Below are 17449 nucleotides of genomic sequence, written 5' to 3' on the forward strand. Positions count from 1 at the left end.
CAAGACAGAAAAGGCACCTCCCTTGTCCACCATGAAGGTGATGGATGTACCTGCTACCTAGAGCCTTACCATAGGCTGGCTCAGTAAGGGTGATGGGAGTCTCTGAGTCTGGGTACTGCCAGTCCTCCACCAGGCTAAGGAGCTCAAAGTTGGAAGAGTCTCAGATGCCTGCCCTGGTGGGGTTGGGCCTCCGTGGTATGGCACAGAGGATGAGCCCACATGAGGGTACTTAGACTTCCAGTGGCCAGACTGCTGGCAGACAGGGTATGGCCTGATGGGTGGCTGAAAATTGGGGCAGCCTCGGGACCACATTTGAAGCAGGTCCCTGTTGAGTTGACTTTGGCTGGGCCCTGGTGGGATGGAGCCTTGTGGATTCCCTTGTTCCCTCTGTGGAAGGGCCGCTGGCCTCAGTGCAACTGCCAAGGCCTGAGCTTGGGGTATAGCCTTCTGTTGGAGCTGAGCATGACAGGGAGACTCCGCCACATCCTCTCAGGCATTAAAAACCTTAAAAGCCATTTTCACCAATTCCTGTGTGGAGACCATCCTCAGTCTTTTTTAGTGTCTTTCTAATATCTGGCAATAACTGAGAAATAAAATGGGTAGGGCCAAGGCTCCTGCTGGGGAGGCTGGGTCAAGGTGGGTTGAATCGTATTGATTCATGGTCTCTTGTAATCATTTTAGAAAAATAGCTGGATTTTCATCAGCTTGCTATGTAATCTCGTGGAGCTTGTAAAAAATAACCACTTTGTTCAAGACTGTCTCCATATCCTGAAGGAGGCAGCGGACCATGAGGTCCCTCCCCTGGTAGCCATTTTGACCTGGTTGGTAGTCACAGTTGGGCTCCATAGCTGGCACTTCCCTGTCACCACAGGGACCATATTGTCCACTAGGTGAGTCTGGTCTGCATACTGTCTAGCCACTCCTGAACCCATCCCAACTCCTAGGGAGTGAGAGCGGAGGCCTGGATGACATAAAGGTCACGCCAGGTCGGGTCATAGGCTTGGGAAAGCCAATGAACATCTTGATATAGGCAGAAGGATTAGCAGAAAAGGAGCCTAACCACTTTCAATCTGTGAGAGGTCCCGAAGGGAGAAAGGGACCTGGACTCAAACAATCCCCTCAGCTCCGGCCACCCCTTGGAGGGGGCAGAGTAGGGCAGGGGTCTGCTGAGACCATGTATGAAAAGCCATGGGGGAGGATTCAGGGGGAGCAGGCCAGTGTGTGGACAGGGACCAGGGTGCGGGTTGTGGCACTGTAGAAGGGAGAGGGGGAAGTAGGGCCTGTGGTGGCAAAGAAGGAAGGGGCAGGAGGAGGAGGGAGAGGAAGAGAGGGAGGTGCGTAAGTGGGAGGAGGTTGGCCCTCCACCTTTGTCGGGAAGGGGGGAGGAAGGGAGGGAGAGAAGGGGGAGGGGTGAGTAAAGGGGTGAAGGCTGGCCAGTAGGTGGAGCACGTGGCTGTGTAGGAGGGAGGGGGCAGGCAGGGTTGAGGGGGAAGAGCAGGGGTGCCAGTGACTCAGGCATCTCCATCAGGGCGGACGGCACAGAGTCCAAGGCCCCAGATGAAAGGGCGTCCTGAGGTACCACAACCCTAGCCAACAAGACCTGCCCTGTCGAGCACTGGCTACAGAAGGAGGGATGTGAGCACAGAACCCCCAAACCCTGGATATAAGGGAGCTCAGACAATCTGTCCATAGGCGGACAAAACTTCTCTCCATCACAGAGGATGTAAAAGTCAAGAGTGCCCCCCGGTGGCCATTTAGACTGTTTAGCTGGAGTGTACTGAGGTTAGGGTACAGAACAAAAGAAAATTAGGCATTTTGGGTGTATGGTGTGCGACAGGCCCCTGATTGGATAACTTTTGCAGCAGATATCCCAGGGGTGACTGAGCATCCGGTTTGGACCTGGCGCTGCCTGTTTCCAAGCCCGTGCTGGAGACCAACGACTAGAGTGAGACTAAGGCTGGACAGCCTGGAGTTGAGCAGTGGGGGCAAGGGAGCCTATGGGAGGATTTCTCTGAACCCAAGAACAGACTGTCTCTGCTCCAGAATGGTCTTTTTTTTTTTTTTTTTTTTTGGTTTTTTGAGACAGGGTTTCTCTGTGTAGCTTTGCGCCTTTTCCTGGAACTCACTTGGTAGCCCAGGCTGGCCTCGAACTCACAGAGATCCACCTGGCTCTGCCTCCCGAGTGCTGGGATTAAAGGCGTGCGCCACCACCGCCCGGCCTCTGCTCCAGAATGGAATGGGCTTGCCCTGGCACGGATAAGGCTTGGCAGGGGATTCCTGGGGTTCCCGAGCCTGGAAGAGGTACCTGGTACCTCTTTAGGTGGTGGCTGGGCAACGGACTTAACCCAAGTCGAAAGCTGATTGTGTCTGGTGGAAAGAAAGAAAGAGAAGAGCAACCTCCCATGTGGCCTTTTTCTGCCCCCCACAACCCCATTATAAGTAAGCCAGATCAAGCTGAACTGAAAAAGTATAACAACAGGTATATTGAGCAAAGCAACTCCCAGGCAGGTTCTCCAGTCCCAGAGATGGAAGCCAGAGAAGTTGCATGCCCAGCCCAGGGCAGGAAAGGTTTATAGACTGTAGGTGAGGGGTGATGATGTGCCCACCACAAGCTGGGTTTGTGCCCAAGTATGGTCAAAGCTGAGCACTTAGGTGCGGACTTGGGTGGCTGGCAAATTTAAGCAAGGAAGCTGCAGCCTAAGAATGTGGAACTGGGCTTTTTGGTGCCTTTCTTTTGTTTGGAGACTCTGTGTGCTGGTGGGGTTTGGAGAGAGAGACAGGAATAGAACTTTCTGGACCTTGCAGGGGTGAGCCAGAGGCTCCAACTGAACACCCTCTCTCCCGACATGGCCTAGTTTGGTCATGTCCACTCTGGACTCTCCCACATATTTATAAAAAACTTTCTCCTCCACCACACCTAGGAGCAGTCACGTCCTTTCCTTTCCTTTTTATCATTCAGAAACCATTTCAACAATGTCAACGATGTGGCAGGAACCATGATAACTTCTGCATGGGGGTTAGCTTTAATATTTGTAGCTACTATGAGGTAGCACCAATTACTTTCTCCAGACAACATTCAAACACCACATTCAAAACACACACACACACACACACACACCCCCAAGTTCACAGTGTTAGTTTGAATTTGGTACATTCCTCAAAGGTCCATCTGTTCAAAGTCAGGTGGCATTGTTGGGAAGTGGTGGAACCTATAAAATATATGGTCTAGTTGGGAGGTCTTTAGGTCATTGGGGACATGCTACTGAAAGGGACTATGGAGTCTTCTATCTTTTTCTCTGCATTTCCTGGTCACTTCAGTAGCCTTACCCTGACACCATGAGCCCACACCTCCAGCAGAGGCCTAAGAACAGTGAGTCCATCTAACCACAGACCAGAACTATTAAATCTACGAGCCAAGCAACCCTTTTCTTTTTACTAGCTGATTAGCCTCAGGTATTTCTTATAGTGATTGGAAGATAACACATACAAAGAATGCCACTAATCAAAAAGCATGCATTTTATAAACGGGAACCATAAAGGCTGGGCCCAGCTTTTCTGACTCTCAGACCCATGTTCTTGAGTATAATAAATGAAGCGAGAATAAAGCTACAGGAGCAAAATCAATGCAGAAATACAACCAAAGAAGTTTAAAACACTCAGCTCTGGGATTGTCGAGATGGCTCAGTAGGTAATGATGCTTGTAGTTAGTGCTGATGACCCAAGTTTGACCATCAGGGCTCATGGTGGAAGGTGAGAAGTAATTTCTTCCACAAGTTGTCCACAGACACCACAGCAAGAGACACATATGTACATGTACCCATACAATAAATGAATGTCTTAGTCAATGTTCTATTGCTGTGAAGAGACACCATGACTACAGCAACTCTTACAAAAGGAAGCATTTAATTGGGGCTTGCTTACAATTTCAGAGGTTTAATCCATTATCATCATGGCAGGGAGCATGGCGGCATACAGGCAGACATGGTGCTGGAGAAGTAGCTAAGAGTTCTACATTTGGACCAGCAGGCAGCAGGAAGAAAGAGACACTGGGCTTGACTCGAGCATTTGAAACCTCAAGGTCCATCCCCAGTGACACATTTCCTCCAGCAAGGCCACACCTCCTAATCCTTCTCAAGTAGTGCCACTCCCTGATGACTCAGCACTCAAGTATAGGAGCCTATGGGGATCATTCTTATTCAAACCACCACAATAAATTTTAAGGAAAAATATTTAAGTACTCAGCTCTGTATTGTTCATTGATGAATCACTTCTTAATCTCAAATCTGGATGTTTCTCTTTTTAAAAACAACAGTTCTGTGCTAGAATCTGACAAGTGAGCAAACTGCCCTGGGCATCCCAAGTGGTTTGAAGCAGGAACTCACTTCCCCTCCAAGTTCACAATCAACACTTCTGATTTAAACTAGTCAGGGGTGTGTGTGGGAGGTGGGTGTGGGGGTGTGCGCCTCTGTGTATAGCAGTCTCTTTATACTTTTGTTTTTCCTGTTTTTACCACCATATGTTATCCACCATAGTCCAAAAGATTACATGGAAAATTTCAAAAATAAACACTCCATGAGTTTTAAACAACTTAGTATTGTTATAGTTTATCTAGCTTTATTGCTAGTTATCACTGTAAAACTTGTGCCTAACTCATCAATGAAATTTTACCACTGTTCTTCGAAAGGACCTGTTTCAGGTCTCCTTTGGGGGGTCTCTGAGCATGTCAGCTGTGAATACAGGGGTACTGCCCCTGTGAGGTTCAAGAGGGCAGCAACCCCAGGCAGAAATACACTGTTAGTTAAAAGATTGGCAAGAACACAGAATGTGGCATTAGGAGTTACTGGTGAGGCGCAGATGAAAGGCGCCACAGACTGTAACACTCAACTGCATGTTTCACATACGAACAAAGACAAAGTTTATTTTCATTCTGCATTTATTTGACATTTCATCAGTTAAACTGAAATGACACATTGGCTCTGACATTGGCAAGACACCTCGCTAATACTGATAGCTGCTAGTCAGTCACACACGCAACTCTAGCTCACATTAGAGAAATATTAACTAGTCACCTTACAACCTTATTGCACTTCATGTGGCTTTGTCTTCAGAAGAAAAGTGTTTTTAAAAGATCAGCAAAGATTGCCAATTTTCACTCATTTGTTCTTTTGTCTTTTTTTTTTTTTTTTAAATAAACCACGATTAAACCACACAGTGAGTATTCCTATACAAAAGCACTAAGAGGCCCGAATTTCTAGAAACAGATTTAAAAGAGGCAGCTCCACACCCACTGCTCATTCCTCACTACACCTGGGCGGACACTTGGCATTTGTCTGTCTCCCATCTGCGTTTTCACGTTCTCAGAGCTCCACACGCACTGGGGCAACAGCTCAGTGACCAGCTGGGTGGGGCGGACCCCAAGGCCTGCAGCTTCACACAGAAATGTCCTCTAGGCACCTTGTGGAGCCCTGAACTCCAGGCTCTCACCACCATTTAAATGTTAGCAGTAATGGCAGCAAGGCTTGTCCAAGGCCAGAATGTCACAAGAAGCCATTGCATTTCAAGTGGCTTGGCATTCAATGCTACAGAAGATTCCAGCAGCATGGGGTGGGGGTGGGGGATGAGAGCTTCAGATCCATACATCCTTTTAGAGAACAGAGAAACAGACACAAGGCACACCTTTTTTTTTATGAGGAAATTCAATCTGGACACATTATCAGGAAAAAGATCTACAGAAACTAGATAGTTTCTAATATTTTTTTTTCCCACTTACAAATCTCTGAATTACAATGATTTACACTCAGTGTAACAAGTGGCTTGTCTATGACAGGGAACATCTACATACTTCCAACATGACTTCAGCTACACTGAACACGTAACATGTAAAATCGCTATGGAGATGCAGATGTGCTACATAATTTCATGGTCTTCAAACAAACAGGGTGGAATGTAACACAACATTCACTGTTGCTGACTTGTTCATTTATTATCTTTGTATCTTCATGAAAGCCAAAAAAACCCCCAAAAACCAAAAACCAAAAAAAAAGAAAAGAAAAAAAAAAGGCACATAGGGACTGTGAACTGTAGTTTCATGTCTAAAAAACCCAACAAACCAGACTGCACTGGTACTGAATATACTCCTAAACCTGGCACTGTGCATTTCAGTTAATTATTTGATGAAAATTCATGATTATAAAGTACCTTTGAGGTCAAATTAATAATTTTATAAGAATACTAGACAAACTGGAAAGTTAACCAAGAGAAGTGAGTACTGTGAACACATGGTAATTGCAGGGGCCAGTTCACACCCTGCTCTGTGGCTGACTTTAGGAAGGTGGACGGAGTGTTTACTCTCTGAACCTCAATTTTTATCACCATCTATTTTGGACTGGTCCACTGCCAAACTGTAGACAAAGTTTCCTTAGTATTTACACTTGTATATTTAGTCTTAGACCTTTTGTATTTTCCCAATTCACGGCTGAGGCCTCTGTGGAACAGAAGTAGGAATGAAATGGGTAACCTTTCCAATGATTGACAACCAATGTTTACTGGGCCGGTAACTGGAGCACCTATGCTATGCCTACCAGTGCTTTTGAAAGCTCGAGGTGAGGGCTTTGAAAAAACGGTATCATTAAAGTCTACCAGAAGGGTATGTTTGTAAATTACAACATGATTCAAATGTCATGCTCCTGACTGGCACTGGGTGCCATGTCAATGGGCAGCTTGACTCTAATGCAGATCTTTTAGAGGCTTTTGTAACTGGGAATGCCCCATCACATGGGATTTCCTCACTGCTGTGGTTTCGGGAGGTTCACAGATGGCAGGAGGAGCCTCCAGGGCTTGATCCTGGCTTCACAGGCCCTTGTTAAAGTACACGCGCTGTAATTCAGGATGACTCCTTTGGATGCTGGCTTGCAACTCATCCTCCAAGCTTGTCACAGGCATGGAACTGGGACAAGGCAGAGGGAACAGGTTATCACAAGGGCAAAGCTAGGAATCTGGACTTAGGGAGAGGACACAGGTTCAGAGACCCAGGGCTGGTGCATGGACACGGCCACAAAATGATCATTCTGTTCCCTCCGGAGAAACAATCATCACAACAAAGAACTGTAAGAAGCCAATTGCTAAGCCTGTTTACCTGTTATTTCAAGCGGAAACCATCTCATTGCTGGTAAGAGCACACAGCAGTGACATGCCTACACCCATGTGACCGTAGCACTGGGACGGCGGTAAGCAGCTACCCAAGCTAAGGGCAGAGCTGTGGTCAGGGAATCCATTCTAGTGGATGAACACCACAGATGTGCTTGTCTGTGGCGCCAATGAAAAGAGCCACGTTAAAGGTTCTAGAAGCAAAATGTACACGAGGCAACCTGACTCTCATAAAGGCTAAAGCATTCCCATATGTAACAGCAGGGAGCAGGAAAGAACTGGGTAGAGCCGAGTCCTGAGGTCCCAATCTGAGCTTGCCTGCTTAGTCTCTTCCTTTTAAGAGGATTCCCCGGCCCTTTAGAGTCCTGATTTTACTACTGAAGTCAAATAACTGAATTTGTGTCTCCAGCTCACTTTTAAGATCGAAATTCACAATAATTCTGAAAAAAAAAAAAAAAAAAAGCAAACAAAACAAAACAAAACCACCACCTACCTCTTCTGAGGAAATAGAGCACAGCACAGGGGGGTGGCGAAGACCAAACTTAAAAAACGAAACAGAATGACAGGTCAGCAGGTTGAAATGTCACTCCTTGGCTTCCTTCTCTCTCTATGTATTTTAATGGCAACTCTTCCTTTAGAGCACAAGATTGCCTTACAAACATGTACTGTTTAATCGCCAAATTGATCAACAAGAACACCAAGAACAAAGGGGTGGGTACCTGGAGTTTACATGAGAACACCCAGAGAGCCCTAAATTTGGAGGTTCCTGTGGTGACAGTTTCCATCTTTTTAATCACTGGGGCCACACAGTCCAGGCATTCTGGGTTGGTATCATTTTCAAAACTTCTCTTGTATCACCCAGCCTTCCACAGGCATCAAAAATTGCTTATATAAGTGTGATTTCTGTGTTGACTTACTGTGATAACGTATGATACACACCTATTGAATATATACACACAATAATAATAGCAGCTACATTTTTTTAAAGGTTCACTTACACTTACCAAAAGCCAACCAACGTGACTTGAATTGGTGCACTCATCCACGGGAACCTCTGTATTGAGAAATACACGAGTGTGAATACTTCTCATGTGGTTCTTCAAGACAGTCTCGTCTGCTGACTAAAGAGCATCCCCATGGTATAAGACCCCATGCAATGGGATTAGTGAGATCTTGGGCAACACTGCCACACTGGTTAGTCCTGACTTCATGGCCCTGAGCTACGAATGACCAAGCAGCAGCCACCGCTCCCCAAGTGTTATTTACCTGTGTACACGAGGTCCGGGATTAGCTAGCTAGCATTTAATTATGCTTTATCTGCTGCTAGGGAGGTAGAAGAGTTTGACATGCAAGCTTGAAGAGACATGAACTTGCACTAAATCTCTGCCTCACCAGCACCGACCAACTGTGTGGAAAAAGCAGGCAGAAACCGAGTTTTGTTAGGATGCAAAATGAGCAGTCTCTCTAAGGTTGAGGATGAAGACAAGCCAGGAACCCAGGACAGGGACCGAGTGGGAGGAGCCTAGCAGAGTGGGAGGAGCCTAGCAGAGTGGGAGGAGCCTAGCAGACACCACCCTCCACCGGTCTGCACATGCTCTTTCATGGATTTAGTTGCTGTGAGTAGATTAAAACTATTTCCAGAATAAAATATCTTTGCTAGTCATGAACAAGTAGATTTGTCTTTGAGAAAATAAACATTGTTAGATATTTAGTTTTTAAAAAAGGAAAATACACAACATAAAGCGCGATGAGACACAGGGTTATCTCAGTAAGACCACAGAAATTTCTGCAACCAAATTGTGAGTTGGTTGGGATGTAATCAGCCACCTCAGTTCTGAGTCACACAAGTTGTTGCAAGACAACGTGCATAGAAGGCATACCCTGGTGCCCAAGGAGACTCCTTTGCTGAAAGGGATCCCTGGGAGGGCCAACAGCGAGGGAGGAAAAGAGGGAATAAAGAGGAAGGGGAAACATCATCAAAATGAAACCAACCCACACAGGCTATGTTGGGGGGGGGGGGGCTTAACTAAAAGAACGAAAGAGGAAACTATTGCCTTGTGCCACTTGACCACAGGACAAGTTTTGAAAAATGCATCCTTGGGCCAGGCTGTCTGGGTACTCACTAGCATACATTCTAAATTCAGCTCACTGGGCTATATGATTTCAACACATATGGTCCTCCTATCTCTACACAAATAACTGGCCAGCCTGTTTAATGAGGGATTTTCACAGGGCGATTGCTGGTGGCCACGTCAGAGGAGCTGCAGTCAGCAATGGAGCTTATGGAATACAGCCCAGTGGACAGCAAAGCTATGCTGGGTGCACCCTGGAGAGGCAACGCCCTGGGAAGTCTCCAGCATGCCCCTTGCTTCTGCTGCTGCCGTGTTCCTGCTGAATTTGGCATGGTGTGATTACTATAGGAAAGGATCCCACTGCATCTAGTACAGTGTGATTGTTTCTCGGGAAAACCATACTCCTCACCAGGCAATTTACTTGCAGATCGTAATGAAGATGACTTTTATAAGAGCAATGATGACTAGTTAGATCTATGATTTCATTAAATTTTCTGAGTTAGCCTAAAAGATTCAGGTGGTTAAGACAGTAAAGATGATTATGGAAATGGTTTAGGTTATTCTGCCAATTGCTTCAATAAGAGATACAAAACAAAACAAAACAAAAACAAACAAACAAAAAAGGCTAAAAGTCACCTTCCCCTTGGTTAGATGTGAGATTTGCAGACTATGGAAAATAAGAACAAGGAAGTTTCATGCATTATAGACCCATCAATTCTGTCTGTGGAAAAATAGGCTGATGATCAAAGAAAGCAATTATGTTCCTATATCCAAGGTTAGGCCTGAGCTCCTTGGTCATATAATTTACAGAATTAATCATAGGCCCCGGTATGTACCTTGAAAAAACAAAATTGTGAAAGGAAATTAAATGACCCTACTGTGTGTAAAGAAAATAGATGGTTAGCTGACCACTTATTTAAAGCTTTTTTTTAAAAAATAGGATAGGAATCTGCTACATTGAAACTGTAAATAACTGCCTGTCAGTACATGTAACTTGTGATCATAATGTGATTTCTTCCTGTGTAAAGATTTTGTTTTTGGAAAATATGTAACTTGTGGCTGTGAAGTAATTTTTTTCTTGCGTAGAAATTTTGTCTTAGGAGGTATAAAAGGGATAAGAGAAAAAGCAGTAAAGACATAAAGGGAAACATCAGGGAATATGTAGAACTTCAAGGAAGATGTAGGAGGAGAACATCAGGGAAGATGGATGAGAAGAACACCAGGGAAGATGGAGGAGGAGAACATCAGGGAAGATGGAGGAGGAGGACATCAGGGAAGATGGAGGAGGAGGACATCAAGGAGGATGGAGGAGGAGGACATCAGGGAAGATGTAGGAGGAGAACATCAGGGAAGATGGAGGAGGAAGACATCAGGGAAGATGAAGGAGGAGGACATCAAGGAGGATAGAGGAGGAGGACATCTGGGATGATGGAGGAGGAGAACATCAAGGAAGGTGTAGGAGGAGAACATCAGGGAAGATGGAGGAGAACATCAAGGAAGACGGAGGAGGAGAACATCAGGGAAGATGGAGGAGGAGAACATCAGGGAAGATGGAGGAGGAAAACATCAGGGATGATGGAGGAGGACATCAGGGAAGATGGGGGGAGGAGAACATCAGGGAAGATGGAGAACAGGCATGAGATAGAAGGAGAACAACTGGGAAGAAGAACAGAACAGAGAAAGAACAGAGTAGGAACAGCAGATAGAGAAAATTAAAATGAAGAATTAAGTGTTGGCCCTCAAAAAAGTCTCCTGTGTGCATATGCTGTTGTGCTGACTCCATGCCTCCTCTCAAGTACCTGACCTGCTTGAGGGCAGGTCTCTTGGCAGGAGATGATAAATTTTTACCCAAGATCCTCCTGGACATGAGTCACCCAGGCTGGCACACAGCCTTAGGGATGGGACAGTAGGCTAACTGTTGAGTGAGCTCATATGGGTAGATGAACTTGAGCCTGTAAGAACAGCCCCCTCATCTCTAGTGGACTCTTGTCTGCCTAAGTAAACAGAGCCAGACATATCCAAGAGCACACTTGTGTGTCAACTCAGGATGGATACACACAAACAAAATGCTAGCTTTGGTTGAGGGTTCTTCATAATGTCAAGGACTCTGGATAATTCTGACTTGCTTGTGAAACCCCATCCATCCTTAGCCCCATTCCTGACTGTCTCCACTACCCCATCCTGCCTATTCCCCAGGGAGAATGATCTTGAACTCCTGACCTTCCTATGTCTACCTCCCAATTGCTGGGATTACAGGCGTGCATCACCAGGTCTGTATCTAGGGTTTTATATACAGTATCTACTTTTTTGTGTTATTACTTTGGGAATTCATGCTGTTGCTGCATCAGTAAATCATTGTTTTTCATTGACAAGGTAAGTATTCCATTGAATGGATTGATATACTTTCTTGTTGACTTTGGGGCTCTATCCAGTTTGAGGCTAATGTAAACAAAGCTGTGATTAACTTCCATCTTTTATGGATATTTGCTTTTGTTTCTTTTAGGGAAATATTTAGAAATGGCTGGATTGCACTGTAGCATGTGTTTGCATAAATGGCTCAAATGTTTTCCAAAGTGGCTGTACCATTTTACATGTCCACCAGCAGGTCGTGAGAGTTCCAGTTCCTACACAGACTCATCAACAATTGTTACTGTCAATTGTTAACTGTAGCCAGTCCAACAGGGCTCATGCGGTTTTCATTTTAATTTCTCCAGTGACTAAGCGATCCCAAGCACTTTCTATGTTCTATTTGTATATATTTAGTGCATCTGCTGGACCCTTTGGCTCACTTTTGCATTGTCATTTTCTTGTAGGGGGTTTTAAGTTCTTCATAAATTCTTGATTCACGTTCTTAGCAAACAGTTTGCTTTGTGACTTGTTTCACTTAGTCCATTTCTTGTTTTTTATTCTCTGTATAGTTTTTCAGAGAGAATTTAAAAATGTTTTAAAGTAGTCAAATTTTTCATTTTTTCTTTGGTCTTGTATCCAAGAAATCTTTGTCTAAACTCTGTGTTCAATGATATTTTCTTTTTATACTCGAGTTTTTAGATTTAGATTTCACCAACCACGGGGAGTTAATTTGTATAAAGGGTAGAATCAATTCCCTATGTATAACCCAACCACCCACAGATCCCCAACAAGCCACACTCTGTTCTCAATAAGCTTCTACAGAACACGTGCTACCGGCTGGTCCTCTGGGAGTCTATGCCTACTTCAGCTCCTCTACATGCTCTGTTGCCCCAAGCTGAAATCACCTTGTGCTGTGGCCACTGATTCTGAGCGAGAGCAAGGCTCATGCTCTGTTTTTGTGACTCTAGTACTGAACACTGCTTACCACAGGAATCCAGCAAAGGTCCCAAGAGTAAAGACTGTCTATGAATAAGTAAAGAATGTCACATTTAAATCCATTGACAAACAACCCCAAACAGCTACTGAGTAAACACTGCAGTCTATTCGAGAAACATAAAGATACAGAATTAAAAGTCCTAAAATGACCTCAGAACCTAAATCTATCAGTTTTATTCCCAATGAAAGTGCCAGGGAACTTGAAGAGTATGAGGCCTGTTTTTCAAGACAACTGTTCAAGGACACACTGTATTTTAGGCGGTGAACTTTTGGTTAGCTGGAGAGATTTTCATGAGTCACCTGCCCATAGCTGCTGTGTTTTCCCAGCCCTCCATTTGGAAAAAAATAAGATGCGGGGGAGGATGAGTCATGCTGAATGTTCTCCAAGTGTTTTTGTTTAAAAAGCCGAGAATGTTCAATTGGTCTCATGTTAGGAGGGGAGTTTGATTATCACAGAAAAATCTGCACTTCCAAAAACGAGAAGAAAATACTTCAAGCTCCAAACAAGAACATCGACACATTCTTCCCAGTGTATGTTTGGATAATGGCCACACCATCAAACAAGCCCCAAGTGCAAAGAGAATATGTAAGTGGAACTTGACCCTTGAACTTGGGAGTGGTAAGTGTACAGGGGTCCTTCAAGAACACTTAGCCTTGACTGTCTCAAAGCAACATGTTCCTTGAAACTGGAAGGAATGAGACCACAACCAGACTCTCTGCAGCTAGGGAGGATCTTGGAATGATCCTGAACTATTCTGGCCACATCTTCCCGCCTTGCCACCAGGATTCCAAAGCCAGTGGCCTCTTTGGGGGTTGTGATGGAGGGCTTCTGAGTGAAGAGAAAGTGAGGTGGCACATTTCTAAATTGGAAACAGCCATGCTGCCAACTATAAATTAAGATGGGGGGGGTCAGTGTGTGAAGATGTTTGCTGTCTGTGTAAGCCTGGCAACCTGAGCTCAACCCCAGGTATCGACGTAAGGATGGAAAGAGAAGCAACTCCAAAAAGCTGTCCTCTGACCTCCACATGTGTGCTGTGGCACATGAGTGCCCCCCATATATACATATACACAACAATAACACACTTTCAAAATTAAAAAAAGACGAGGTGGGATAAACTCAGGACATGTATGTCTTTTTTAGGACAATGTGGCCATGGTGATCAGAATGCTTGTCTCCTCTAGTCTTTTTCATGTAAGAAAATGCCAGGATATACATACAGGGATTTCCATCTATCACAGCCAGAAAAATGTGCACTATGACTAACTAGACCTTCTGTCCAATATCTGCCATGGTAAGATTAGAGTTACTATGGTAACCATTCTAACACTGAGACCCCAGGAGTTCAAAGGCAGGAGAATTAGAATACTAAATAACCAACTTCATGTCTCAGGTTCCCCCCATGGCCATTTGTCCTCCATCAGTGAGATGAAAGTGTTCTTACAGAGCTGATGTAATTCTAAGCCAAGATCAAGGATGCACACCAGCAGCCAGAGTGTGTACTGTGTCCACAGGCTAGAGCTAGTCTCTTCCAAATAATGTCCTTCCTAAAAGGGACAACATTCTCAGCCTCTACGCCACCATCAAGCTGCACTTTGCAGTATGTACTGCCTGTTTGTGGGATCTTCTACTTAGTATGTGTGGACTGTGGGTGCCCTACATAACCGAGCATCAGCAGTTTACTACTAACTGGCCATGTGTGTGTGTGTGTGTGTGTGGAGGGGGCGGGGGGTACCAGGAAAGCTTGTATGGAGTGATGCTGCTACTGAAGGTGGGCTGCAAACGGTTTCCATAGTGACCAACAAAATCTTGATGACCACAATCTGTGGGTCAAAGGACTAACAAGTACTATTTTTTTTTTTTTTTTTGCAAAAGCTGTTACTTTTATGCCGGAAAAATGAACACAGAAAATGACAATATTCAAGAGAAGAAATCTAGCCTCACCTAAAAAAAAGGTTTATTTTATTATTTTTAATTATGTGTGTGAGTGTTTGTGTATGTGTCTGTGTATGGGTAGATGTACTTGAGTATAGATGCCCCAGGATGTCAGAAGAGGGTATTGCATCTCCTGGGGCTGGAGGTACAGGACGTGGGTGCTTGGGAGGACGTGGGTGCTTAGAGGACGTGGGTGCTTGGGAAAGGGATGTGAGTCCTCAGCAAGAGCAGAGTGTGCTCTTAACCAGCGAGCCGTCTCTCTAGTCCTGGTCTTGCTTTTAAAGGTTGATATCACCTGCCTTCGGCAGGAGGGGATATTTGCTTTATTTAATACGTTCTTCCCTTCTCTGTTATTTTCAAAGTTATTTATGCCAGGGCCTTAAGATAGTGAAAAGTGAAAAGGCTGATGGGTCCATCTATACCCTCAGCGCAGATACTAAAGACGATTAGGCAGACAGCAGCTCAGGATGCTGCCCTGGTGTTGGAAGGCCCTGGTGTTGGAAGGCTCCCCACTATCCCACTGTTCCAAGACTTAGTCCCTGTGCTCAATTCATGTTGTAGGTTTTCTCCCTCAGAGTCTAACTCTGTTCCTGTACATCAGGCAGAGACTGGCAGAAGAGAGCACATTGGCTTGTCTTCAGATTATCTGAAAACCACAGAGATTTCTGACTGGCAAACTGCATATGACGTCGTTATCTGATAGTTTATAGAGAGAAGTTTTGTGTCAGTTATATATAAACTCTCAAAGATAACATTTCCTAAACTTTGTACTAGAAAAAGACTTCAGTAAAATCTTCTTATGTATCTTCAAAATAATAACTAATTGCAGTAGGTTGAATGTCAAGAGAGGACACAATTTCATTTTGTTCTAGGTGGCAGCCTCCCCTTATCCAAGCCCCCAAGTGGTTGCCTGGAATCCTGGATAGTAGAAGCCTGGAATGTACTATGCTTCTGCTTTACACACCTTCCCATGACCCAGTTTAACATAAACCAGAAACACTTAGGAATGGACAATCACTAATAACACAATTAATAGTTATAAGAATGATTATAATATAATGAAACTACCAGCATCGCCACCTACCCTTTGGGGCCATTATTACATAAAATAAGGGACACTTAGAAACGAGTACTAAGAGATCGTGACAGCTGACATGATAAGTGAGATGGCTGCTGAGTGACTCACAGGCCACTAATGTGAACAGTGTGGCTACCCTGGACAAAGGCTGATTCGTATTCTAGACAGGCAGAGGACAGTTCAGAAAGGCTCACAATTTAAAACATATGCATTGCTGGTCTGTGGGATTTTCCACTTAACATTTTTTTGACTGTGGGTGACCCAAGGTAACTGAGACCCAAAGGACCCACTGCCATGTTCACAGATTTACTGCTTAAATATCAGCTACTGTTTCTGCCTTTTGTTGACTTGTGGCTGAAGCTCTTAGAAGTCTCTGGTGTGCAGCTTTCTGGAGAAGTGTGAGGTCTCTGGATTTCCTCTGACAATGCTCCAAGAGCAAAGAGACATTTTGTCATTACACAGTGACTTTGACACTAATGCACACTGTTATATTAGAGTATGTTTCAGAAATATAGCTTGGCGTTTTTAATTCTTTATGTCCCCAGAATTTCCAGGAGAATGGCTGGACATTCCTGTCCCTTACCATGGTCCAGGGAGGTGCTTGTGCTGTTTATTTGCAGCATATTTTCTTAGCTTACAGTGTTTATGAAGTGTCCATTCAGCATTTGGCTTTCCTTCTCCTACTGGGGCCCATATGGAGCACATGGACCTATGCGTATACATCATGATCTCATCCTAGGAGCATCTGGTTTGGGACAGCATCCCTTCTCTTCAGTTTTATGTACGATACAGTTCTGCTTTTAAGACTCAAATGGTCCACCCCAAGGGAGCTACCATGTTCACAGTACACCTACTCCTCCAGGGAGGGCCAGGGCCTCTGCTCCTAAGTATGTCTCCACACGCAGCATGATATGAAAGAACCATCTTATCCCACTGTATCCCAACTGGGCTAGTCCTAGAACCAACAAAACACAATCTGTAGGGCACAGAGATGGCACACAGCAATGCATACTTTCTTATGATAGATCAATAAACTTTTAGATATGACTATCAAAGAGAAATACTAAATTCAATACTCCATGAAGTTATTATTCCAGATCGTTCCATTCCTGATATTACAGATAATTTCCTATGTCCCAAAGTCACTACCGTCTTCTCATTCTGACCTAGCTAGGCATGCCACAGATGACCAGGTGGAGAGTCCACTCACTGCCTCCCCACAGCAGAAGTCTTCATACCTTCTCAAACATCCGAGAGTGGAAAGGAGACGCTTTCAGAAGCATCTTCATATTTACATAAGTGTCCAAGGGAAACTGGCCTTCAGGTTGTCATTCACTAACTATTCTGTTCAGTGTGAAGTCTGAAAAGGACTCACAGCTGGATGTGGTACTACACACCTTTACTCCCAGCACTTGGGAGGCAGAGGGAGGTGAATCTCAGTGAGTTTAAGGCCAGCCTGGTCTACAGAGTGAGTTCCTGGACAGTAGAGAAACGCTGTCTCACAAAAGAAAGAAAAAGAAAGAAAAGGACTTACAAAATGACAATGGAATGGGTCTTACCTTCAGAAAGGCTTTCTTTTCCAACGTGTTCATGATAAATGGAGGGATGGCTGTAATAAAGACAGGGCCATTTAAATCTTCACTTAACGCCTGCCTTCAGCTGTGTTTCCCGTAACAGGCTGATAGAAAGCCGTGTCACTTTTAGGCTATTTTTACATTGGCAGAGTGAAAGACTCAAACCAAAGCCAATGCAAAACTGGAGCTGAGTGGAAACTGGGGTGCAATACTGTTTTCAGGCCGTCTGGAAATCCGGGCTCAGGAGATGTGTTGGGGGCTCAACAGCCTTCTCTTTGGAGTGACAAGCCTGCTGGTCCCT

The 17449-nt window shown here is 44.7% G+C and overlaps 1 protein-coding gene across 1 annotated transcript in view; it reads right to left on the reverse strand.

Annotated features, from left to right (window-relative positions):
• Nucleotides 1–4801: 4801 nt before the first annotated feature.
• Nucleotides 4802–17449, reverse strand: part of Sfxn1 (sideroflexin 1) — a 42505-nt gene continuing 29857 nt past the window's right edge. Inside the window, exons 8-11 of the mRNA XM_059262926.1 lie at nucleotides 17134–17183; nucleotides 8151–8200; nucleotides 7640–7687; nucleotides 4802–6946 (exon numbers count right to left, since the gene is read on the reverse strand). Of these exons, the coding sequence (XP_059118909.1) occupies nucleotides 6850–6946; nucleotides 7640–7687; nucleotides 8151–8200; nucleotides 17134–17183 (245 nt within the window). The 3' untranslated portion in view covers nucleotides 4802–6849. The remainder of the gene's footprint in view (nucleotides 6947–7639; nucleotides 7688–8150; nucleotides 8201–17133; nucleotides 17184–17449) is intronic.

This window comes from Peromyscus eremicus, chromosome 5 (genome assembly GCF_949786415.1).
Source record: "Peromyscus eremicus chromosome 5, PerEre_H2_v1, whole genome shotgun sequence".
Taxonomy (NCBI): domain Eukaryota; kingdom Metazoa; phylum Chordata; class Mammalia; order Rodentia; family Cricetidae; genus Peromyscus; species Peromyscus eremicus.